The sequence below is a fragment of the Elgaria multicarinata genome, chromosome 6 (assembly GCF_023053635.1).
Source record: "Elgaria multicarinata webbii isolate HBS135686 ecotype San Diego chromosome 6, rElgMul1.1.pri, whole genome shotgun sequence".
NCBI lineage: Eukaryota > Metazoa > Chordata > Lepidosauria > Squamata > Anguidae > Elgaria > Elgaria multicarinata.
The window spans coordinates 118,076,734-118,102,352 of NC_086176.1; the positions used below are offsets into that span (position 1 = coordinate 118,076,734).

At 48.7% G+C, this 25,619-nt stretch overlaps 1 protein-coding gene across 2 annotated transcripts in view; it reads right to left on the reverse strand.

The window, feature by feature from the left end:
• UBAP2 (ubiquitin associated protein 2) overlaps window positions 1-25,619 on the reverse strand; it is a 132,678-nt gene that overhangs the window by 4,461 nt on the left and 102,598 nt on the right. For both annotated transcript variants that reach the window (XM_063128313.1, XM_063128312.1), the window contains exons 23-27: window positions 24,090-24,304; window positions 20,264-20,363; window positions 11,970-12,080; window positions 10,875-10,942; window positions 10,281-10,472 (exon numbers count right to left, since the gene is read on the reverse strand). In XM_063128313.1, coding sequence (XP_062984383.1) covers window positions 10,281-10,472; window positions 10,875-10,942; window positions 11,970-12,080; window positions 20,264-20,363; window positions 24,090-24,304 — 686 coding nt within the window. The remainder of the gene's footprint in view (window positions 1-10,280; window positions 10,473-10,874; window positions 10,943-11,969; window positions 12,081-20,263; window positions 20,364-24,089; window positions 24,305-25,619) is intronic.

Sequence of the window (25,619 nt, forward strand, 5' to 3'; positions counted from 1 at the left end):
TTCATATTTTGTTCTTGTTATAGTAGTGGTTGTCCCATTTCTTGTCCCATTTCCCTACATTTATTAGTAATATTCTTAAACATATTATTATATTCTTGTAGATATTCTTAGTAGTAGATATATATATATATATTAGTATATTCTCATACATATTAGTAGTAGTATATTTTATTGTTCTTGTCCCATTTCCCTACATTTAAACATATTATATCTTCTTATACATATTCTTAGTAGTACCTTATACATAGTATTAGTAGTATTAATATTTTGTTAGTCATCATGAAAAGAGGAAGCAGGCGTGCTGAAAGCAGCAAGGCTCAGTCTGCCAGCAGTAAGCAGGCTTCCTCTCCTCCTGTGAAACTCAAACGGGCAACTCCTTGGCTGACTGCTCCAAAACAGAAGCAGGACAAGCAGCAGGCAGAGCCACTCTCTTCTGCAACTTGTGCCCGGCGTTCTCTTTTTGAGGGTGGGAATGGGAAAAGTGCCCGTTTGCAAGAGGCACGTGGCAGCAGTGCCATTAGAGGAGGAGGAGTATCCCCAACTCCTTCATTCTCCTTTCAGCCCACGAGCCCGATGATGGACCTAGACGAGGTCCTCAGCACAGTGGAGGGGGGGGAGGAGGAGGAGGAGGCGGTGGGCCTCCAGGATGTGGGGGCTGAGGAGGAGCAGCAGCAGGCCGAGGCTCTCTCCCCAGTCTCATCCCACACCCCTGTTTCTGTGGCAACACCAGAGAGCTCAGGCGGGCAATTGGTGGTGTCACCACGGAAACGAAAGACAAGCATCGTGTGGGACCACTTTGAGTTGGGAGCGGATCCCCGCTTTGCTGTCTGTCGCCACTGCAAACTCAGCCTAAGCAGGGGTTCATCGACAGGGCATTATGGAACCAGCAGCATGAAGATGCATCTTAAGAGGCAGCACCAGTCGGTCTTGCTGGGGAAAGAGGCGGGCAAGGCGACTGGTTCCAGGGGAAAGCCGAAGGCGGCGGCTGCTGCTGCTGCTGCTGCTGCTGCTGCTGCTGGCACTTCCAGTCTCAGCTCTCCATCTCCCATCCCCACAAGGGTTAGGCAGGCAACCCTGCCGGAAATGGGGTGGGGGAAGTATGGAACCACAAGATGGCGTTTTCCAACGCCCTCCCAGATCACCACGTCAATCGGTGAGATGGTGGCGTTGGACGACCAGCCATTCAGCCTCGTCGACAACGCAGGCTTCAAGAGGCTGATGGCGCTTGTGGTGCCATACTACAAGCTGCCGTGTCGCACCACCCTGAGCAGGCGGGTGGTGCCTTCCCTGTACCGTTCCTGCAGGGAGTTAGTGCTGGGTCGTCTGTGCCAGGCAGAGGCACGGATGGTGCACTTCACCTCGGACATTTGGTCCAGCGAGGGCGGAGTGCACGCTTACCTGTCCCTGACGGCACACTGGTGGGCAGCCGTGGGGCAGGAAGGATCCAGCACTACAGGGACTGGCAAGGAGGGCTACTGCTGGGCCCTCCTCCACACGCAAGTGATGGACCAGTCCCACACGGCAGGGGAGATTACGGAGGCCATGAACCGCATGGTGGATGGGTGGCTAGCTGGGCAGAAGGTCACCCGCGGTTACATGGTCACGGACGGGGGAGCCAACATGGTGAAGGCGGTGCGCGACGGCGGATTCGAGGGCGTCCGCTGCATCGCGCACGTCTTGAACCTGGTGGTGAGGGATGGCCTTGGGATGGGCAGCAGCAAGCCCAACCTCGGTCCCCTGTCCGGGATCCGTAACCTCCTGGAGAGCTGCAGAAAGGTGGCAGGCCATTTCCACCACAGCGTCAAGGGCAGTCGCTTGCTGCGGGAGAAGCAGGAGGAGTTGAATCTCCCGCAGCACAGGCTAGTGCAGGATGTGGTGACACGCTGGAACTCCACCTACCTGATGCTGGAGCGGATGGTGGAGCAACAGCGTGCCATCCACGACTTGTTCAGGGTCAGGGACATGGGCGTCCACCACCTGGGCAAGCAGCAGTGGGACGCCATGTCCCAGCTGGTGGCGGTCCTCAAGCCGTTCCTGAACGCCACCGAGACCCTGAGCAAAAGCTCTGCCCTCCTCAGCCAGGTGATCCCTGTATGCAGGCATCTCCAGAAACAGATGGGCGACTTTCTGGAGTACAGGGATCCCGTCACCGGCAGGCGCTTCGAGCCCGAGGTCCGCGAAGCGGTGACTAGGCTGAGGGACGGCGTGACGCGGAGGCTGGAGCCCATCCAAACCGACAGGGTCCACATGTTGGCAGCCATGTGCGACCCTCGTGTGAAGGATGGGCTTTGTGGGCCAAATAGCAGGCAGCACTGGGTGGAAACGCTGGTGGGCGAAGTGCGGGCGGCATGGGCCAAGAGGGTGGGGCAGAGTGAGGCAGAGGAGCAGGCCACCCCTCCCCGCAGCAGCACCAGCAGCACCAGCAGCAGCCTCACCTGCATCCCTCCCAGCAGCAGCACAGGCGAGGGGTATTGGGAAGAGGCTCTGCACACCGTGTTTGGGCAGAGACCCTCCCCAGCCACCAGCCAGGATGACGCTGCAACCACCGTGCAGCGTTACCTGTCAGAGCCCATCGAGGACTCCTCCATGGACCCCCTGGCCTACTGGTCATCCCGTTTTCAGATTTGGCCGGACCTGGCGCGGGTGGCCATGGATCGACTCAGCTGCCCACCCACCAGTGTTCCAAGCGAGAGGGTGTTCTCTATGGCGGGCGACATAGTGACCCCTCACCGCTCTCGCTTGGAGCCGGACTTGGTGGAGCAGCTGGTCTTTCTGAAGGGCAATCTCCCCCTGCTGGGATACCCCACCCTCAAGCCCTCGTGGGAGTGACAGGCAGGCTCCCTTTAATTCCACCCCTCCTTGGGTTGGCAGGCACACTACAGTTCAGGCAGGCTGGTTTTTTCTCTGTAGGCACTAGGCAGAGTTTGTCACCGTGCGTGTGTGTGACTGACTGTGAGGGCAAAGCACCGCACTTGAGTTCATTTCATTTCTGTGGCGTCCGGTACAGCTTAGTCAACTCATCCGGATAGTTTTCCACCCAGTTCCAAAAGACTCCATTTATTTATTTATTTATTTATTTATTTATTTAATTAATTACATTTATATACCGCCCCACAGCCAAAGCTCTCTGGGCGGTTTACAACCGTTTGTCCATGATTGACTGCACGTTTAGGTGAGGTGCAAGCAGGGGGCAAGGCAATGCCTGGCACCACCACCACCACTAGCCAGGCTGCCTCTCTCCAGCAGTCCACGGGTCGCCCTTTGGAGTGCCCTGGGAGTGGAAGACGTACTCCCTGATCCAGAAGTATGGTTTTTTGAGAAGCAAACAGGCGAGTCCTCGCCTTTGAGAAGCAACCTTTCACTTGAACTCATGGAAGTCATTGACTTCAGCACAGCCACTACATAGAGGCTGTGGACCTCTGGGTGACTCCATCAGTGTGCTGATTTTGAGAAGCAACCTTTCACTGAAACTCATTCACTTCCCCAATTGAGGGTGAGGGAGGTTACACTCCAGCAGTCCACGGGTCGCCCTTTAGATAGCTCGGGGATCAAATGGAGTCCTTGATCTGTGTGCTGATTTTGAGAAGCAACCTTTCACTGAAACTCATTCACTTCCCCAATTGCGGCTGGTACTCCAACAGTCCACCGAACGCCCATAGCACAGCCACTTAGTGCATAGGGACAGTTTAAGTTTCCTCCTGAGAAGTGAGCACTCACTTCAACTCATGACAGCCATTGACTTCACCACAGCCACTACTGCGGATGCTGTGGTCCTCCAGGATGTGGGGATAAGTAGCAGTCGCTGGTCGAGCTTCTCTCCCCAGTCTCATATGGAGCAATTTTGAGCTCTCACTTCGACTTCAAGTTCAGACACTTGAGCACAGCCCCTACGGTGGAGGCACAGCTGGCCGTGCCTCTCTCCCCAACCACTGACTGCACAGGGACAGTTTAAGTTTCCTCCTGAGAAGTGAGCACTCACTTCAACTCATGACAGCCATTGACTTCACCACAGCCACTACTGCGGATGCTGTGGTCCTCCAGGATGTGGGGATAAGTAGCAGTCGCTGGTCGAGCTTCTCTCCCCAGTCTCATATGGAGCAATTTTGAGCTCTCACTTCGACTTCAAGTTCAGACACTTGAGCACAGCCCCTACGGTGGAGGCACAGCTGGCCGTGCCTCTCTCCCCAACCACTGACTGCACAGGGACAGTTTAAGTTTCCTCCTGAGAAGTGAGCACTCACTTCGACTCATGACAGCCGTTGACTTTACCACAGCCACTTCCTGGTGGATACTTTGTTCCACCACGATGTGGGTGAGGAGGATTAGTTGCAGCAGCTGGCCGTGCCTCTCTCCCCAACTACTGACTGCATAGGGACAGTTTAAGTTTCCTCCTGAGAATTGAGCACTCACTTCAACTCATGACAGCCATTGACTTCACCACAGCCACTACTGCGGATGCTGTGGTCCTCCAGGATGTGGGGATAAGTAGCAGTCGCTGGTCGAGCTTCTCTCCCCAGTCTCATATGGAGCAATTTTGAGCTCTCACTTCGACTTCAAGTTCAGACACTTGAGCACAGCCCCTACGGTGGAGGCACAGCTGGCCGTGCCTCTCTCCCCAACCACTGACTGCACAGGGACAGTTTAAGTTTCCTCCTGAGAAGTGAGCACTCACTTCAACTCATGACAGCCATTGACTTCACCACAGCCACTACTGCGGATGCTGTGGTCCTCCAGGATGTGGGGATAAGTAGCAGTCGCTGGTCGAGCTTCTCTCCCCAGTCTCATATGGAGCAATTTTGAGCTCTCACTTCGACTTCAAGTTCAGACACTTGAGCACAGCCCCTACGGTGGAGGCACAGCTGGCCGTGCCTCTCTCCCCAACCACTGACTGCACAGGGACAGTTTAAGTTTCCTCCTGAGAAGTGAGCACTCACTTCGACTCATGACAGCCGTTGACTTTACCACAGCCACTTCCTGGTGGATACTTTGTTCCACCACGATGTGGGTGAGGAGGATTAGTTGCAGCAGCTGGCCGTGCCTCTCTCCCCAACTACTGACTGCATAGGGACAGTTTAAGTTTCCTCCTGAGAATTGAGCACTCACTTCAACTCATGACAGCCATTGACTTCACCACAGCCACTACTGCGGATGCTGTGGTCCTCCAGGATGTGGGGATAAGTAGCAGTCGCTGGTCGAGCTTCTCTCCCCAGTCTCATATGGAGCAATTTTGAGCTCTCACTTCGACTTCAAGTTCAGACACTTGAGCACAGCCCCTACGGTGGAGGCACAGCTGGCCGTGCCTCTCTCCCCAACCACTGACTGCACAGGGACAGTTTAAGTTTCCTCCTGAGAAGTGAGCACTCACTTCAACTCATGACAGCCATTGACTTCACCACAGCCACTACTGTGGATGCTGTGGTCCTCCAGGATGTGGGGATAAGTAACAGTCGCTGGTCGAGCTTCTCTCCCCGGTCTCGTCCCACCCCTCTTCCGCTGTAACCCTGTCTTTGAGAAGCAAGCTGTCACTTCAACTCATGGACTTCCCCTATGTGCGGGTGGTACTCCAGTAGTCGACCGATCGCCCATAGCACAGCCACTTAGTGCGTAGGGACAGTTTAAGTTTCCTCCTGAGAAGCAAGCTGTCACTTCAACTCATGGACTTCCCCTATGTGCGGGTGGTACTCCAGGTGTCCACCGATCGCCCATACCACAGCCACTTTGTGTGTACGGACAGTTTAATTTTCCTGAGAAGTGAGCACTCACTTCAACTCATGGACTTCCCCAATTGCGGCTGGTACTCCAACAGTCCACCGAACGCCCATATCACAGCCACTTAGTGCATAGGGACAGTTTAAGTTTCCTCCTGAGAAGTGAGCTTTCACTTCGACTCATGACAGCCATTGACTTCACCACAGCCACTTCTCGGTGGATGCTTTGTTCCACCAGGATGTGGGTGAGGAGGATTAGTTGCAGCAGCTGGCCGAGCGTCTCTCCCCAGTCTCGCAATTCAAGTTATCTGAGAAGTGAGCTTTCACTTCGACTCATGGACTTCCCCTATGTGTGGGAGGTACTCCAGCAGTCGACCGATCGCCCATAGAACAGCCACTTAGTGTGTACGGACAGTTTAATTTTCCTGAGAAGTGAGCACTCACTTCAACTCATGAAACTCATGAAAGCCATAGACTTCCGAAGCAACCTCTCTCTCCTCAGTCTCATCCTCTTCCTCTTCCCCTTCTGCTGTAACCCGTCTTTGAGAAGCAAGCTTTCACTTAAACTCATCATTCACTTCCCCAACTGAGGGAGGTAAAGTCCAGCAGTCCACGGGTCGCCCTTTGGAGTGCCCTGGGAGTGGAAGACGTACTCCCTGATCCCGAAGTATGGTTTTGAGAAGTAAGCTGTCACTTGAACTCATGAGCCTCTGTGCAAAAGCTGTCCTTGTGTGTGTGGTTGTGAGTGTTACTGCAGCTGCCTGTCTCGCTGCGAAAATGAAACAGGCAAGTCCTCGCCTTTGAGAAGCAACCTTTCACTTAAACTCATGGAAGTCATTGACTTCAGCACAGCCACTACGTAGAGGCTGTGGACCTCTGGGTGACCCGATCAGTGTGCTGATTTTGAGAAGCAACCTTTCACTGAAACTCATTCACTTCCCCAATTGCGGCTGGTACTCCAGTAGTCCACCGAACTCCCATAGCACAGCCACTTAGTGCATAGGGACAGTTTAAGTTTCCTCCTGAGAAGTGAGCACTCACTTCAACTCATGACAGCCATTGACTTCACCACAGCCACTACTGCGGATGCTGTGGTCCTCCAGGATGTGGGTGAGGATTAGTCGCAGCAGCTGGTCGAGCTCCTCTCCCTGGTCTCGTCCCACCCCTCTTCCGCTGTAACGCCCTCTTTGAGAAGCAAGCTGTCACTGAAACTCATGAAAGCCATAGACTTCCGAAGCAACCTTTCACTTCAACTCATTGACTTCCCCTTTGAGAAAAAGCTAAGCTCCAGTAATGCACCGTTTTTCCGTGGGACAGCTCTCTTTCGAGAAGCTGCACTGCATATGCAGCAGTGCCATGGCTTTGAGAAGCCGAGACCCATCCCAGCCACCGGGAACCGGAGGAAAACTCCAGCAGTCCACGGGTCACCCTTTAGATAGCTCGGGGATCAAATGGAGTCCTTGATCTGTGTGCTGATTTTGAGAAGCAACCTTTCACTGAAACTCATTCACTTCCCCAATTGCGGCTGGTACTCCAACAGTCCACCGAACTCCCATAGCACAGCCACTTAGTGCATACTAGGGACAGTTTAAGTTTCCTCCTGAGAAGTCAGCACTCACTTCGACTCATGACAGCCATTGACTTCACCACAGCCACTTTGTGTGGGATGCTGTGGTCCTCCAGGATGTGGGGATTAGTAGTAGTCACTGGTCGAGCTTGTCTCCCCGGTCTCGTCCCACCCCTCTTCCGCTGTAACCCTGTCTTTGAGAAGCAAGCTGTCACTTCAACTCATGGACTTCCCCTCAGAGAAAAAGCTAAGCTCCAGCAGTCCACCGATCTCCCGTAGCACAGCCACTACGTTTCCTGAGAAGTGAGCTCTCACTTCAACTCGTCTTGTAGTGCGCCCGCCGAGTTGAGCACAGCCACTACAGTGGAGGCGCCTGCCCGCCTGCCTGGGAGCCATCCTTGTGAGGTAGCTGGATCTGCTGGGACTGACTCCCCCACAGATCTATGGCTTACTTGTGCAAGGTACCAGCTTTTCTGGGCCCGCCAACCCATGCCTGCCTGCCTGTCTGCCCGCCTCCCCCGGGGTGCTGCTGTGGTGGGGCATCTGCCAGGACTGACTCCTCGCCTACTCTGCCTGCCTCTCTGCCCGCCTGGTGCCTGGTTTGCTCCCAATCGTCCTCCTCTGTGCCCCTCAAGGCGTAACTGCTGGCTTAGAAAGAAAGAACCAGCCATCTTTGCCTCACTTTGCGCCCACTTATGGGTTGGTTTGCTATGCGTTAGTGCTCAAGCCATCCTTGCGGCACTACAATGCATGCTGCCTGCCTGCTTTCCCTCCCTTCTCCCCTTCCCGCCTTGCAGCGATGGTGTATGTGTCTTGCTTTGACTAAGGGGAGAAGTCCTTCCTGCGCTCACTTAGACTTTATCAAATTCAATAATCCCTTTTTCAAATGTGCCAGAAGATTTAGGGTTATCTCGTGGCATGTTGGGATTGCCTTGGAACTGGCCCCATTGAGCTGTCTGCAATTGCAACTTTAAATCCCTGACATACTGGAGTGTTCAAATTTCAAAAGTTCCCCTAACATCAGGGGATGATGGGATTGCCTTGAAACTTGGTGTCCATGGGGACACATGGGTAAGCTGTCATGGGACCAAAGGATAGGTTTCTAACGTGCAAATTGACGTAGTTGTAGAATGGGACTTGATTTGGGGTGAGTTAAAAAGTTTAAGCCGCGCCAAAAATCAGGGGATGATGGGATTTGCTTGCAACTTGGCGTGCATGTGGACACATGGATAAGCTCTCATGGTGCCGAGTTTGAGGTTTCTAACATGCAAATTGACGGAGCTATCCCAAGGGGTGTGAATGGGGTGCCCGATTTTCATAAATTCCCCAAAAATCAGGGGATGATGGGATTGCCTTGAAACTTGGCGTGCATGTGGACACGTGGATAAGCTATCATGGTGCTGAGTTTGAGGTTTCTAACGTGCAAATTGACGTAGTTGTAGAATGGGACAATTTGGGGTGAGTTAAGCCATGCCAAAAATCAGGGGATGATGGGATTTGCTTGCAACTTGGCGTGCATGTGGACACATGGATAAGCTGCCCTGGTGCCGAGTTTGAGGTTTCTAACATGCAAATTGACGGAGCTATCCCAAGGGGTGTGAATGGGGTGCCCGATTTTCATAAATTCCCCAAAAATCAGGGGATGATGGGATTGCCTTGAAACTTGGCGTGCATGTGGACACGTGGATAAGCTATCATGGTGCTGAGTTTGAGGTTTCTAACGTGCAAATTGACGGAGCTATCTAAAGGGGTGTGAATTAGGGTTATGGGAGGTGCGTTAGAGGGTAGAGCCGCGCCAAAAATCAGGGGATGATGGGATTTGCTTGCAACTTGGCGTGCATGTGGACACATGGATAAGCTGCCCTGGTGCCGAGTTTGAGGTTTCTAACATGCAAATTGACGGAGCTATCCCAAGGGGTGTGAATGGGGTGCCCGATTTTCAAAAATTCGCCAAAAATCAGGGGATGATGGGATTGCCTTGAAACTTGGCGTGTGTGTGTATACGCCCATGAGGTGTCATGGTGCCAAACGTGAGGTTTCTAACTTCAACGGAAAAAAAGTTGTTTACTTTTTTAGCTTTCAATGCAACCCTATGGGGGGGCAAAAACGGAGCTCCGGATCCGGATCCGGAGCTCCGAGCGGAGCGGAGCGGAAGTGGGCGGAGCGGGGGCGGGGCGGAGCGACCCGCTCCGAAAAATGGCGGATCTGCAAGTGAAGCGGAGCGGGGGGTCCGTGCACACCCCTAGCGGTTTCTGATTTTCCCAAAACCTTTCCCTTTTGGGGGTGTGTGTGTGAAATTTTACTTGCATGCGTCATGAAAAGTGGACAGGCTATTCTGGTAACAGATGTAAAAACGGCCCCGTCCCCAATGTGCAGGGGGCCACGGGCTAATGCTTTTCAGCCTGCTCCCGGGAGGGGGCTCTGCAGGCCATGTTGGTGCCTTTAGAGCAGTGGTTCCCAAAGTGGGCGGTATTGCTCCCTTGGGGGCGGTGGGATTGCATAGGGGGGGCGTTAAGAGGCAAGGAAGCAGCAGGGGGGCGCTCGAGGTGGTCTTTTCCGAGAAGCGCCTCTCCAGAAGGTCTTAAAACCCAGGGATACTTTTATGGGAGAAGGTAGTTTGGTCCTAAGCCATGTATTAATACTATTTAAGAAGAGTCCTTTTAACGGTGAATTGAAATATTTCAAAAGCACCAAAACACTAATGAAGAGACATACCCTGCTTGGTGTGCCCCGCCACGCCGGCTGCAAAACGGAGGCGTTCGCTCTCTTTTCCCTCCCTCCCTCGGCAAGCCTGCGGCGGGTGCTTTGGAATTAATATTCCATTAATTGTTACTGTTTTGAATTTTATTGTTATTATCTTCCTTAGTGGGTCGTTGAAAACCACTATTCTGAATAATGATTTTTATAGGGTAGGGTAGGGGGCGCTGGGCATGAGTTTGTGGAACCAAGGGGGCGGTGACCTGAAAAAGTTTGGGAACCACTGCTTTAGAGCCTCAGCGACTCACCTGTCCATCCTGCTGAAGGTGATGGTGCAGCATCTGAGAATGAGGCTGCTGATGGGCAGGCAGGATGTGAAGGAACGGAGCCGGAGCATAGCCAGCGGCGGCGGCCGGGTTCAAGGGCCCTGTAGAGCCCAGGGCTGAGGGCAGGCTGAACGAGGGTGGAGTGCCAGCATGGAATCCCTGCTTGTCAAACGTCTGAGCAAAGGAGGACAAGGGAAGATGCTTCAACACAGAGAAAGAGGCCCGGCCCCCATTTCACAAAGCCAAGCTCACCCACGCCCTAGATAACCTGCAACTAAAGCTTGATTTGGGAGATAAGTGATGGGGCTCAGCCCCGGAACAGACAATACAACGTTCCAGAGTGGTCTGCCTGGTCCACCGAATGGTCTCTCAAGTGAGAGAGGCGCCACTTTTGGAGGGAGGACAATGTTCCTATAAAAAGCCCCAGATGTTTTCAGGACAGCAAGTGGAAGCTGTCAAGCTCAGGCTGAGTACTGACTTGACTTCCACCAAGTGCTCAGTGCAGAAGAAGCCCCTTAAGAGCTGCAAACTGGGGAGTCAACAGGACCCTGCTTTGGCCACAGGGCAGCGACTCACCTGAGTCTTGTTGTAGACTGAACCACTAATATCAGGCACACCTGTGTTACTTGAGGTCACAGAAACACCTGGGAGAAAAGAAAAGGAACAGTCAGCTATGACAACAGCCAGGGCGATGGAGCAAAAGCATTTATCTACCTCCCCCCAAGTGCTGATAATGACCCTTCTTCTTGGCCCGTTCTTGGCTTCCTCTTGTCTTAAAACCAGGAAAAGCCACCATTTCGATAATATGTAATTTTAAACATTCTGAGAGAGTCCTGGAGGATGGTTTTTCTTTGTGACCGCTAAATGGAAGCTTCAACTTCAGTGGCAGGATGCCTTCCGCTGCAAGGACCCAACGTGGTGGCCGGTCACCCCGATGCCCTTCAGGTGACTGTTCCACGGCCATCTGAGAAGTGTGCTGAACTGCATGGGCCTTTCGACTGACCCAGCATACTTTAATCCCATCCTTTTATTTCATTTTCTCTTAGTAAAGAAAAATTAAATGCATTTCTTCTGACAGCGATAAATGAACTGCTTATATCCTTGAAGGCGGCTCCAACGGCAGAGTCGGTGAGCCTGCGTCTGCGGGCCCACCAAACACCAAATCCCAGCCCCTGGAGAGAGCAAGAGAGAGCTCTTGTGTTTCTGTGACTGGCTTGGACCCTTAAGAGAGGTTTGCTGAAGGAAAAGCACAGATGGAGGCTTTCCCTTCCCCTCCCTGCAACTCTCAAACAGACTTTGGAGGGTTGGGTGGAATCTGTGCTTCTATTCTACGGCAGAGGCAGGCTCTCCCCTCCCCACCCACCCCCCCGGGAAGCTCACCGCTTTCCAGCACCAGGGGACCGGGCCTTTTAACTCCATCCTTGAGGTCTTTCTCAGAAGCTGTGTGTGTTCTTATTTGATTGTACAGCTGCTGAGGGCGGGGTGGATGGGTCATTCTTTTTAAGATACTTTAAAACTGTGAGCCACTCTAAAAGTCCTTGGACTAATAGATCGGGATATAAATGGCCGTAGTTCATACATACAAACATACAGAAAATTGCTGCTCCCAAGTTTCCCAAAGCAACCATGCAATGCATTCTTCATCATCGTCATCAACACCACCACCATCACCTTTCCCTGGTCCGCTGCCAGATGCTTTGTTTTGTGCTGGGGAAGACCCAGGATACCCTCCTCCCTTGCTGTAGTCTCCGGCCGCCGTTCCTTGAGTGAGGTCATCATAACCTGATGGGGTGAACAAGAGGAAGCACAACTGTGGTGGCCACCAGAACAGCCAGATAAGCGAGAAAAACGGCATTCAAATAAAGGGCTTGTTAAATGGGCATTGGCCAGTTACTCTCAGCAGGCTACTGTGAGGATGAAATTAAAATGTTTGTCATAGAATCATAGTAGAGTTGGAAGGGGCCTACAAGGCCATCGAGTCCAACCCCCCGCTCAATGCAGGAATCCACCCTAAAGCATCCCTGACAGATGGTTGTCCAGCTGCCTCTTGAAGGCCTCTAGTGTGGGAGAGGCCACAACCTCCCTAAGTAACTGATTCCATTGTCATACTGCTCTAACAGTGAGGACGGTTTTCCTGACGTCCAGCTGGAATCTGGCTTCCTGTAACTTGAGCCCGTTATTCCGTGTCCTGCACTCTGGGAGGATCGAGAAGAGATCCTGGCCCTCCTCTGTGTGACAACCTTTCAAGTACTTGAAGAGTGCTCTCATGTCTCCCCTCAATCTTCTCTTCTCCAGGCTAAACATGCCCAGTTTGTGTGCTTTTATAGATTTTCTTTGCTTGGATGTTCTAGTATTTAGGAAGCCTTTTTGCTGCCAATGAACTAACTATAGTTGATCAATACACTTTAAACAAAGGGCATACAAGAAATTGCTTTAGGTGGGTTCCAGCTCTGGTTCTGGACTAAGAAGAATTAGGGGAAATTATTTGATCTATTTTCCAATTTTATTCAAAATATCGCTGTTTTATTTGTATATTTTGTACAGCACCAAGTACATTATTGGTGCTATATAAATCTATATAAATAAAAATGAAAAAGACCGTTCGTTACTGTCGTTATATCTCCGAAAGTTCTTCACCAATTGCTTTGAAATTTTGACACAGCGTTGCGTTCGAATACGCAAGCGTTGTTATGTAACTATGTTCTCTATGGGGTCAAAGGTTTGTCTTAAAATCGAAGAAATAGGCCTCCTCAAAACCAGTCCTGCTGATCATTGTGACATCACCAACCAGTAGGCCAATCCGCTCCCGCTGCCTCCTCTCCTATTTGCATGTACTCTCGCAATCGGCTGAGTGAATATAGATGTCACACCTGTGACAGTTACACGTTCAGAAGAAAGGTAACTGCCATGAGTTTCCACTAACCTCCTCAACGTAAAAAAAAACCTTTTTTAAAAACCAAACAAACTGCTTTACTTCATCCAAATAATGCCTCGCAGAAGATCACACTTAGATCGTCGTACTCGCAGAGCGGAAGCACTGCGACGAGAAATTGCAAATCAGACTCAGGAAGAACGGGCTTCAGCAAATGAGAAAAAAAGGAAAAAAAATGGCTCAAATACGTGCCAAGGAATCAACCAAGCAACGTTCAGCCAGACTTGAGGATGCACGATTGCGAGCACGGCACGCGGCTTGCAGTAAAAAAATTAATGAGCAACGTCATAGAAGGAACAATCTTGACAGGACCTTTCAAAGGTGAAGATGTCCTCATTCCTCGCATTCCTATGATTCCAACAGATATGCCATTTCAATTTAAGAGATTGCAATTCCCCATTCGATTGGCGTTTGCAATCACCATCAACAAAGCTCAGGGCCAATCTTTAGAATTGTGCGGTTTAGATCTAGACACAGATTGCTTCTCACATGGACAATTATATGTTGCGTGTTCTAGAGTCGGCAAACCAGACAATCTCTATATCTACACAGACAATGGAACAACTAAAAATATTGTATATCCACAAGCATTGTGAAATTAAACATATTAGAAACATCCGCTTTGTCTTTTCTTTCTTTTCAATTTAACCAGACTGAGCCACAGCAACGCGTGGCAGGGTACAGCTAGTAAAATAATAATTATAATAATAATACTTAGAACATTTCATCTAAATATAAGGTGCTTAAAATAAAATAAGAAAGGTTCTTGTTATTATAAAGGAAAACACTGCTAAATAGTATTTCCAAAGCAATTTTTTTGTTAATAAAGAAAGAGATCTACCTTTAAAAGAACTCTGAAACTAAAGTCCTCATCTCAGTACCAAGTATCCCATTAAGTTCTGAACAAACAGTTCAGTTGACTGGAAAAGGCTACTGTACTTCTCTCTAAAAGCAACGACATTCCAAAATCAGGTCATATTTATATCTTTTCTATGTAGAGATTACCTTGTGGTTAATTTTTTTGTTGTTGTTTATTCGTTCAGTCGTTTCCGACACTTCGTGACTTCATGGACCAGCCCACGCCAGAGCTTTCTGTCGGCTGTCGCCACCCCCAGCTTCCCCAAGGTCAAGTCCGTCACCTCCAAAATATCATCCATCCATCTTGCCCTTGGTCGGCCCCTCTTCCTTTTGCCTTCCACTTTCCCTAGCATCAGCCTCTTCTCCAGGGTCTCCTGTCTTCTCATGATGTGGCCAAAGTACTTCAGTTTTGCCTTTAATACCATTCCCTCAAGTGAGCAGTCTGGCTTTAGTTCCTGGAGTCTGGCCTGGTTTGATCTTCTTGCAGTCCAAGGCACTCTCAGAATTTTCCTCCAACACCTCAGTTCAAAAGCATCTCTCTTCCTTCGCTCAGCCTTCCTTATGGTCCAGCTCTCGCAGCCATAGGTTACTACAGGGAATACCATTGCTTTAACTATGCGGACCTTCGTTGTCAGTGTGGTGTCTCTGCTCTTAACTATTTTATCAAGATTTGTCATTGCTCTCCTCCCAAGAAGTCAACGTCTTCTGATTTCCTGGCTGCAGTCAGCGTCTGCAGTAATCTTTGCACCCAGAAATACAAAGTCTGTCACTGCCTGCACGTTTTCTCCCTCTATTTGCCAGTTATCAATCAAGCTGGTTGCCATAATCTTGGTTTTTTTGAGGTTTAACTGCAACCCGGCTTTTGCACTTTCTTCTTTCACCTTTGTCATAAGGCTCCTCAGCTCCTCCTCGCTTTCAGCCATCAAAGTGGTGTCATCTGCATATCTGAGATTGTTAATGTTTCTTCCTGCGATTTTAACTCCAGCCTTGGATTCGTCAAGCCCAGCACGTCGCATGATGTGTTCTGCATACAAGTTGAATAGGTAAGGTGAGAGTATACAACCCTGCCATACTCCTTTCCCAATCTTAAACCAGTCCGTTGTTCCGTGGTCTGTTCTTACCGTTGCTACTTGTTCGTTATACAGATTCCTCAGGAGGCAGACAAGATGACTTGGTATCCCCATGCCACCAAGAACTTGCCACAGTTTGTTATGATCCACACAGTCAAAGGCTTTAGAATAGTCAATAAAACAGAAACAGATGTTTTTCTGGAACTCCCTGGCTTTCTCCATTATCCAGCGGATATTGGCAATTTGGTCTCTAGTTCCTCTGCCTTTTCTAAACCCAGCTTGTACATCTGGCAATTCTCGCTCCATGAATTGCTGGAGTCTACCTTGCAGGATCTTGAGCATTACCTTGCTGGCATGTGAAATAAGTGCCACTGTCTGATGGTTTGAACATTCTTTAGTATTTCCCTTTTTTGGTATGGGGATATATGTTGATTTTTTCCAGTCTGATGGCCATTCTTGTGTTTTCCAGATTTGCTGGCATATGGCATGCATCACCTTGACAGCATTGTCTTGCAATATTTTAAACAGTTCAGCTGGGATACCGTCGTCTCCTGCTGCCTTCTTATTAGCAATGCTTCTTAAGGCCCATTCGACCTCACTCTTCAGGATGTCTGGCTCTAACTCACTGACCACACCGTCTGAGCTATCCCCGATATTATTATCCTTCCTATACAGATCTTCCGTATATTCTTGCCACCTTTTCTTGATCTCTTCTGCTTCTGTTAGGTCCTTGCCATCTTTGTTTTTGATCATACCCATTTTTGCCTGGAATTTACCTCCGATGTTTCTAATTTTCTGGAAGAGGTCTCTTGCCCTTCCTATTCTATTGTCTTCTTCCACTTCCACACATTGCTTGTTTAAAAATAATTCCTTATCTCTTCTGGCTAACCTCTGGAATTTTGCATTTAATTGGGCATATCTCCCCCTATCACTGTTGCCTTTTGCTTTCCTTCTTTCTTGGGCTACTTCCAGTGTCTCAGCAGACAGCCATCTTGCCTTCTTGGTTTTCTTTTTCTTTGGGACGTTTTTTGTTGCCACCTCTTGGACAATGTTGCGAACTTCTGTCCATAGTTCTTCCGGGACCCTGTCTACTAAATCTAGTCCCTTAAATCTATTCTTCACTTCCACTGCATATTCATTAGGAATATTAGTGAGCTCGTATCTAACTGGTCTGTGGGTCTTCCCTATTCTCTCTAGTTTGATTCTAAATTGTGCAATAAGAAGTTTGTGAGCTGAACTGCAGTCAGCTCCAGGTCTTGTTTTTACCGTCTGTATAGATGTCCGCCACCTTTGGCTGCAAAGGATGTAGTCAATCTGATTTCGGTGTCGGCCATCTGGTGAAGTCCATGTATAAAGCCGTCTTTTAGGTTGTTGGAAGAGAGTGTTTGTTATGCACAGTGAGTTGTCCTGGCAGAATTCTATCAGCCTATGTCCCGCTTCATTTTGTTCTCCTAGACCATGCTTACCTGTAATTCCAGATGTCATTTGACTGCCCACCTTAGCGTTCCAGTCTCCTGTAATGAAAATAACATCTCTTTTTGGTGTATTATCCAGTAGGTGCTGCAGATCCTCATAGAACTGATCTACTTCTGCTTCTTCAGCATCTGTGGTTGGGGCATATATTTGGATCACTGTGATGTTAAATGGCTTACCCTGAATTCGAATTGAGATCATTCTATCGTTTTTTGGATTGTATCCAAGCACTGCTTTAGCCACTTTATTATTAATTATGAAGGCTACTCCGTTTCTTCTGTGATCCTCTTGTCCACAGTAGTAGATCTGGTGCTGATCTGATGTGAAGTGGCCCATTCCAGTCCATTTCAGTTCGCTGACACTCAATATATCTATATTTAATCTTGACATCTCGCCAATAACCACGTCCAATTTGCCCTGGCTCATAGATCGTACATTCCAGGTTCCTATGGTGTGTTGACCTTTAGAACATTGGATTCGTCGTTCACCACCAGCACTGTCGGCTGCTAGCCGTCCTTTCGGCTTTGAGCTAGCTGCGTCATCACATCTGGGGCTAGTTGAACTTATCCTCTGTTCCTCCCCAGTAGCATTTTGACCATCTTCCGACCTGGGGGTCCTATCTTCCGATGGTATACCGACATATCTCTGGTTGTACTGATCCATTTAGTTTTCATGGCAAGAGTACTGGGGTGGGTTGCTATTACCTTCCCCAGGGATCGTATTTAGTCTGACCTCTCTGCCATGACCTTCCCGTCTTGAGTGTCCCTTCACGGTTTAGCTCATGGCATCCTTGAGGTGCTCAAGCTCCAGCACCGCGACAAGGTAACGATCTCAGGGATCACAGTCTTAATTATCTTATTGTTATTAAACACTACTAAAAAACTGAAATGTACAAAAAAAATCTTATACCTATGTTTTTCAAGCTAGATTAATTTTGTATCATGTCTTTAAAATACTACTCCTTACTCAAAATTTACTGAGTACACAAGTTTTTCTAGGCGCTTGTATATCAAATTTTTTGATGTCTGAGCCTTATACAACATTGTCCCCTTATATTTGATAAATGAAAATACACTTTTTGGCCTTGGGATAAAAATAACAAGGCTTCACGTTCTGGCACTCTGGCCCTTAAAACTTACAATCCTATATTCTTCAAATAATCTCTTGGCCTTGAGCAATGGGCTTGACTGTCAGCATTCTCTTCTTGGATAGTATCCAGGCTATCTTGACAGTTGCTTTTAATACCAGTCACCCAGAATCCATCGTCAGCCTGCTTGTGTCTTTATGTGACTTCCCTTTAATATAATTACTGTTTTTTTTACTTATTTACATTTTTAAACTCTTGACTGTGCATCTTTAAACATTTGGCATTTGCATTTCATAATAGGTATCTTATATTGCTTTGAGAGAGGTGGGCTAGCAATTTCTCAATAGAGAATTCCAGCAATTCCAGGAAAGCAAACTCAACTATTTCCTAAAAATCCAGCACAGTATGTGTGTCCACACACACCCCAACACACTCACAAACACCCTGGCTGGAAATTCAGGATAAAAATGATGAGCGACAACAAAAGCCTTTGAAACTGATCAATGCTCAACCAAACCGAAATGTCAAAGATTTTTTAAAAGTAGTTAATTTTAGCTTTATCGAAGTTGCTACAAAGGTTACTGTGACATTGCTAGGCCACCTTTCAAAGCAATATAGGATGTCTTGTTATAAAATGTCACGTAAAGGGCGACTGAAAATGCTTATACGAAATAATCAACCGTTTGCAAAGGTAAAAAGTAGTAATTGTTTTAAAGGGAAGAAACACAGAGCAACAAGCAGATTCACAGTGAACAGTGGGTGATTTAATTGGCAAGAAGATTTGGTCGGAATCCAAAGTCAGGCCGTGTCACATGGATCCAAGAATGACTTGAGGGATTTAATGGCTATGGTGAAGGTTTATCTGAGGAGTGTTGAAATTTAAAGCTTTGTTATTTTATTATCCAAGGATGAAAGTATATTTGAAGGTAAAGAGCAAACAAAAATTGTATAAAATATAAATATGTAAAAGCTTGATATACAGCAAAAAATTATACACTTAGGTTTAATTAAGTTTATTTCTCAAACGTATAATTCAGAATTAATTTTACCTAGCCTGAAAGATATAAGCCTTTTTACATGTCTTAATTTTGTAGATTTTTTTTTTTACAAAGTCAAGCTTGTAAGCTTTGATTTATGGGACCACAGAGAACAAGAGCTTTGAGATAATCTCTACACAAGAAGGTATAAGGAGGCTCTGATTTTGGAATGAAGTAGCTTCTTTCCGCCTGTGTACCTGTCAGCTGAACAGCCTATTCAGACTTGAATAAGAAACTTCCTATTTCCTGTTAAACAAATAAGAACTTAAAGTATTTATAATAACAAGAAATATTTGGTTTTTTTACTCCCACAGTATGTTATATTTTGATGCTATGCTTTGGAAGCATATATTTCGTAATAAAGTTGAAAACAGATCCAAAACAATTTCCCTTACTAATTCTTGTGAGCAGCAAACCAGAAGTTGATCTGACGTAACACCGTTTGGGGTGTATCCTTGGTTTGAAGTGTATTAATCAGCTACAGAGAGTTAACGGGCAGCAAAAGGCTTCCAAAATACCAGAACTTCAGATTGAAAACTCTCAACAGTAGATGAAGGGAGGTGAGGAGCTAGAATGGTTCGCGTTGATCAGCAGAGGAGCATAGAATCATAGAATAGTAGAGTTGGAAGGGGCCTAAAAGGCCATCAAGTCCAACCCCCTTCTACCTGGACATTCTACCTGGAATAATCTGCCGGCTGGGGAGGGTGCCTGCTGACATCTCCCACCCCACTTCAGAAAAGGAGTTCCCCGCCCTCCCAGCTCTCTCTGCTGAGGCTGGCAATGCTGGGACTAGGAGGTAGCTCAACAACCACCTCTGAATCCGAAACGGAGACCTCTGCTTCTCAGGGAGAAGCTTCACTGCTGCTCTGCCCAAGGACCCAGGGCCTTCTTGGTCAGCACTAGGATCCCCTGAAGTGACCTATGTCCTGGGGGGTGTCCACCTCAGGGGCCTCTAGATCATCCTCTCTGACAAGGACTCTGGGGGTGGGGGAAGCCAGACACCACAACGCCTCGAGAAATGGCCGTAGCGGCCGGCCTTCAGAAGTTGCAGCTGGTTGCCTCGCTTGGAGAGCCAGGCATTTTGAATAGCAAAACAGAAAGCAACGAAGAAAACATCCCTGTCTAACTGAAGCTGCTTCAATTTGGCAGGGGCCCCCAGCTCCGTATTTCCAAGAGCAACAAGGAGCCGCGACCACCTCAGCAGAGGAGGACAAAGGCTGAGGAGGCTCTTCCTTCCGCAGCACCGCCCCCCGCGGAGTTCTATAGGAGCCTCCAAAGCCCAACCTACTTGAAGGGAATGGGAGAAGCTGCACATCGTCACAGGGATGTCCTCTTCTCATGACGGGGAGAGGCCCGGGGGGAAGGGGGGCGAGTTAAATTAAAGAAGTGTGGCTGGCACCCGTTGCCTCACCATGCCATGCACAAACGCGCATGCCCCCAGGGGTCTGCAGCAGTTTTGCCACCTCTGCCCACGCAAGGGAATCAATAGCGCACGCTCCTGCTGTTACCTGCTCCGTAGCTGTGCTGGCCATAGCCGCCTGCCTGCTGGAAGGGCGTCGAAGCGGCGTTTAAGCCAACGCCGTGCTGCTTGGCCGAGGCGGGAGGGACCTGAAGGAAGATGGCAAAAGGGTACAGATAAAACACTCCAACGACAACCGCAGCTGGAACAGGGAAGCTTCTACGGCCCCTCTTCTCTCCAGGGACAACAGAAAGGAAAGCAGGGAAGCCCAAACCCACACTAGGCAAGAGCGCCCATGGGAATGCTAAGAGCACCCCTGCCAGCACCTCATCTAGGCCAATAGAGTCAGAGCGCCAGTTCACGCGCTACTTTCTTTGACGCTCCGCAGGCACAGGACTTCCTCACATCCCAGAGACGGTTTAAGCAACCCACATCCAGAAACAGGCACCGCTTGGTCTGCTCACAGGCCACAACCATGTGTAAGCACACAATGCACCTTAAATTCTCTATTGGTGTGCTGATGGCAAAATTTGTTGGGGGAAGTACCAATGGAACTGGGCACATGTCTCTCCAGATTCCACTGCGCTCAGGGTGCTTAAAAATACAAGAAAGTAAGAAAAGCCGAGCAGGGTCAGACCAAAGGTCCATCAGGTCCAGAATTCTGTTCACATAATGGCAACTAGCTGCCTGGAGAACATGAGTGCAACAGCAGCCTCCCACCCATGTTCCCCAGCAACTGGTGCATGCAGGCTTACTGCCTCTGATACTGGTGGTAGCATATAGCCATCAACCGCCCAGAGAGCTTCAGCTATCGGGCGGTATAAAAATGTAATAAATAAATAAATAAATAAAAAATAAGGCTAGTAGCCATGGATAGCCTTCTCCTTCAGGAATTCATCCAACCCCCTTTTAAAGCCATCCAAATGGGTGGCCATCACTGCATCTTATGGTAGTGAATTCCATAATTTAACTATGCGCTGCGTGAAGAAGGACTTCCTTTTATCTGTCCTGAATCTCCCACCAATCAATTTTGTGTGACGGCCGAATCGGGATTCTACTATTAGGAGAGAGGGAGAAAAACGCTTTCTCCACACCACACGTAATTTTGTACACCGCTATCATAACGCCCTTTACTTGTTGTTTTCTCTAAGCTAGGTAGTCCCAGCTGCTGTAACCTTTCAGCACTGGGGAATTGCTCCAGCCCCTTGAAGATTTTGGTTGCTCTTTTCTGCATTTTTTCTCCCAACTCTTCAATATCCTTTCTTAAATGGAGTGTCCAGACCTTCACACAGTCTTCCGAGTGTGACTGCACCATAGAAAATTTTATTTTATTTATATATCATCTTGAGTTGTGTGGTTGAGAACGATCCAGATGGCAGCAGTGTGGAATTCACTGCCTCCCTTCACAAAGCCAAGGAATAAATAAATAAAATATATGAAAGCTTCTCCAAGAACCTGAATCCCATAACGTCAGTCTCCAATAAATATTTTCACTTTCTGTTTCTTTTTCACAGAGATCGTATGAACTGACAATTCCTCTCAGATTTCATTTGCATTTTATGGAACTGTCTAGAGCTGCTTTTCTTGAGGAGTTTCCAGGGAAAGGCAGGTATTCTGTCCACGAAAGTAACAGCGTGTTGCCCACAGGGACAACCGTGATAAGTTCATTTTAGAGAACCATGATATGTTGGGAACTGGGGGAAGGTTGTGTGCACACCCCAAAGTCCTTCCTCGGTTTGCTTTGCCTGGTCCTATGAGACATATATCGTTCCAACAATAAACGTTAAATAAACATGGGTTGAACCCTATGGGAATTTGAGAAAAGTTTTCTTTTCTTTTTTAAACAAGATTCAAAGGCAAAAACATTGGAAACTTGACATTTGGAGTCCCTTACAATGTGTGCTTGCCAAACGTATCTTAGCTTAATATTAAACTGATTAGCTTAATTGGCTGGTTGATTCTTCCAACATATACATTTGCATTCAAATGTGCCTGTTTAAGATGTAAACATTCTAGGAGGCTGCAATCTCCTGACCCCTTCAGATAGTTTATGAGACATCTTGTGGGTAGTGATTTGCTGCTGGTGCCTACGCAGTTGCACCCATTAAATTTATGGTGACTTGCGGCTCCAGAGGCCCCCGTCTCCCTTGTCTCTGGCATGTAACCTTTTGCTGCTGCCCCCAACCCCCAAGCCGCCCCCACCAATTACAGCTTCAGGGTGAACAGAAGGTGAAAATCCACAGAGAGCGCCTGCAAAGCTGACTAAACGACCAGAACGTGCTTCCAGACTTCCTATGCCAGGCTAAGCGCACAGCTCAGCGATGGCTCCCACATCTGTCCAAGCAGAGTAGAAGGGACAGAAATACACATCCTTGGAACTTTGGATTCAAGTAATATTGATTGTGTGCACAAAATTCCTGAAATTAAAGAGCAGCTCTCGCTGATCATTCACTGCGTTATTTTCCTGCAAGAGCAAAACTAAACCCTTTCCAGTTATCCAACACTTCTTCCGATCTTATTCTTATTTCCCGTCCACTTTAGACCTACGCCTCACACCAGCATGGTCATCCAGCAATTGCTATGCTCTCTTCAAGAAGAGGAGGAGGAGGAGGAGGAGGAGGAGGAGGAGGAGGAAGAGGAAACCACCACCACCACCACCTAGGGAGGTTGTGGCCTCTCCCACACTAGAGGCCTTCAAGAGGCAGGTGGACAACCCTCCGTCAGGGATGCTTTAGGGTGGATTCCTGCATTGAGCAGGGGGTTGGACTCGATGGCCTTGTAGGCCCCTTCCAACTCTGCCATTCTATGATTCTAAGAAGAGAAAAATACTCTGCCCTCCGCTTCCCTTTAGTACTTTCCTATCCACTGACCAAGATGCTGGCTTCCAACGGGTGGATCAGCAGTCCGCTACTGGGTGCACCTTGGTCTATAGTGGGCTGCACCCAGGGCCATGCCACCACTTCCACTGTTGTTGTTTCAGATGCTAGTGACCCCTGGCCCAAGACATCTAGGCCCTCTTTCCTGGCTGGGACCCACAGCCTCAGGCTCATTCTTCCACAAGTGCACACAATGTGGGACCCTTCCGTTAACCACCACAGTTCATCTGCTGAATTTATTTATTTTATTCATTTAAAATATTTCTTGGCCAACTTCCAGGGTAAGAGCTCTTCCAGGCAACGGACAATAAAACTCATCTAACAAAAACAGTAAAAACAGCAACAGCAGCACACATTTCCCCAAAACAACCAACGCCCGCGTAAAACAAAGCCCTACAACAGGCAGTTGCAGCTACAGTCCAGTCCGATAAAACATAATCCGGGGAAGGCCAGAGTAAAACAGTCACTTTCCTAAAGGCCCGCCACGATGGGGGGCCTGGCTCTTGGCAGGGCTATCCTCTGCCCCCACACGGGCAATAAACAATCTAGACAACAATATGGCACCATCAGAGAACACGGGGAGAACCGCAGAAGAAGTGTTTGCGTGGCAAACACCTTCGGGGGACGTAGCTACACACGCTGTAGGAGAAAAGCAAAAATCCCCCAGGACCTATTTGACCAAGGGACCGGGAAGTTTGGGCAGGGGTGGAGAGAACAGGAATCCTTCCAGACTTCAAACCCGGCGATCCAATCTGGAGCACAACCCACCCACAGAAAGAAAGGAAGAAAATGGGTGAACCATCAGACAACCCAATAGAATGCCTCCCCAATCACACTGACATGCAGGGTGCAATTCCCCCCACCCTTTCCAGGATTCTCAGAATCCCTCTTTGCCCTGTAAAACCCATTGACTAGAAGATCCTCCCCACAGAATCTCTGAGAACTACATGTCTTGGGAAAAACAGCTCAAGTGCAATTTTGGTGTCTCCTGAGACTTACAAACATGGTGGGCCCGTACTGGAATGCGCTGGGGACTCCCGGCACGCCAGCATAATAGGGCAACCCGGTGTAGCTGTACCCTGGCGGTAGCGTGGCATTGAGGAAGGTCTGCTGAGCCGTATGATGTGTCTGTGTCTGGTTCTGCTGTGCCTGAGCCAGGGTGGTAGCAGGTGCAGGTGAGGCAGAATCTCCACGGCCAAATTTTGTTACATCACCTGGGGGGGGAGAAAGCACCATGAAAGAGAACATCAGGAATCACATGGCTTTCTACACTCAAGGATTTAGGCAGACACTGAGGATCTGGAGACTCCCAAGCCCCACCCTTGAGGCTGAGCTTCAAGGCCCAAGTCTACTTGGCAGTATTATTCCTCTCCCCATCCCTCCATCACTCGTTCTACAGTACCTCCTACTGGCCAGGGACGGACCCCTGAAAACCGATGCAGTTCATACCCAGGGTTGTGTGTCGGGCCCTGCCCACCTGTCACACTTTCTCTCATGCCCTCCCCTCCAACGTTAAAAGGCTCCACCACGCTGCTCTGCTTGGACTTTGCCCGTTGCAAAGGGGCTCAAAATAGGGCCAGCTCTGGAGAGAACCTAGAGATCCCAACTCTGGACTATTCATGTTTCCAGCAAAAGCTGGGGCACACAGATCACACTGGGAAGTTCATTCCAGTCTTATACTTGAAGAGGTTTACTTTTAGAGGGGGAAGAGGGAGAGTGTTAAGGACAAGAATTAGCCCCCAGCAGAGAAGCCAAGCCCCTGATTCTGCCTCCAGAGGTGGAGACGCAGCTCCTGTAAGGAGTCCTCCTTAGAGCATGGGGTCAATCTTTGTAAATCACCCAGAAAGCTTCGGCTATGGGGCGGTATATAAATGTAGTACATAATAATAATTCTACTGCATCTCTGCCTAAGCAGTGAGAATGACGCAACCACTTGCACGTGCAGGCTGAGCAGAAGTGGGCAGGGCCAGGGGAGTTTATCTCACAATGCCAGCAGGAAGCCTCCTCTTTGATAGCGGCCCTTGGCTCATCCATGGGTTTCTCTCGGTACAGTAGCACCTCCTCCCAATTGGGTATTACTGCCTTAACTCTTAGGCAACCTTGCCAAGAGTTTTGAACCTTAACGGCTTGAACCTTAACGGCTACGAGGATGAATTGGAGAGCCAGTTCTCACAAAAACAGCCGATGAGGTGATAACATGGTGTCTGGTTTGTAGTATTTGGACTACTGAGGGAGGGGGAGTGCAGGGGGCTCACATGATGCTCTCCCATGGAAAACAAATAAAATTTCCTTGCATATAGAAAGCCAACACATCAGGACAAAGGCTAGGTTAGAAATCTAAGATTAAATGGTCTTTCACAGGGAGTACAGAACTGTCTGAAACTGCTGTATTATAAGGGAGAGATTACTCAGAAGCAAAAACTACAGATTGGCAATGGATTAACGTAAATCTTTAATTCATGGCTAGTCACAGGAAGAGGAAAGTACATTTCCACAAGACTTTTTAATACCCACATTTTTGGGGACTTT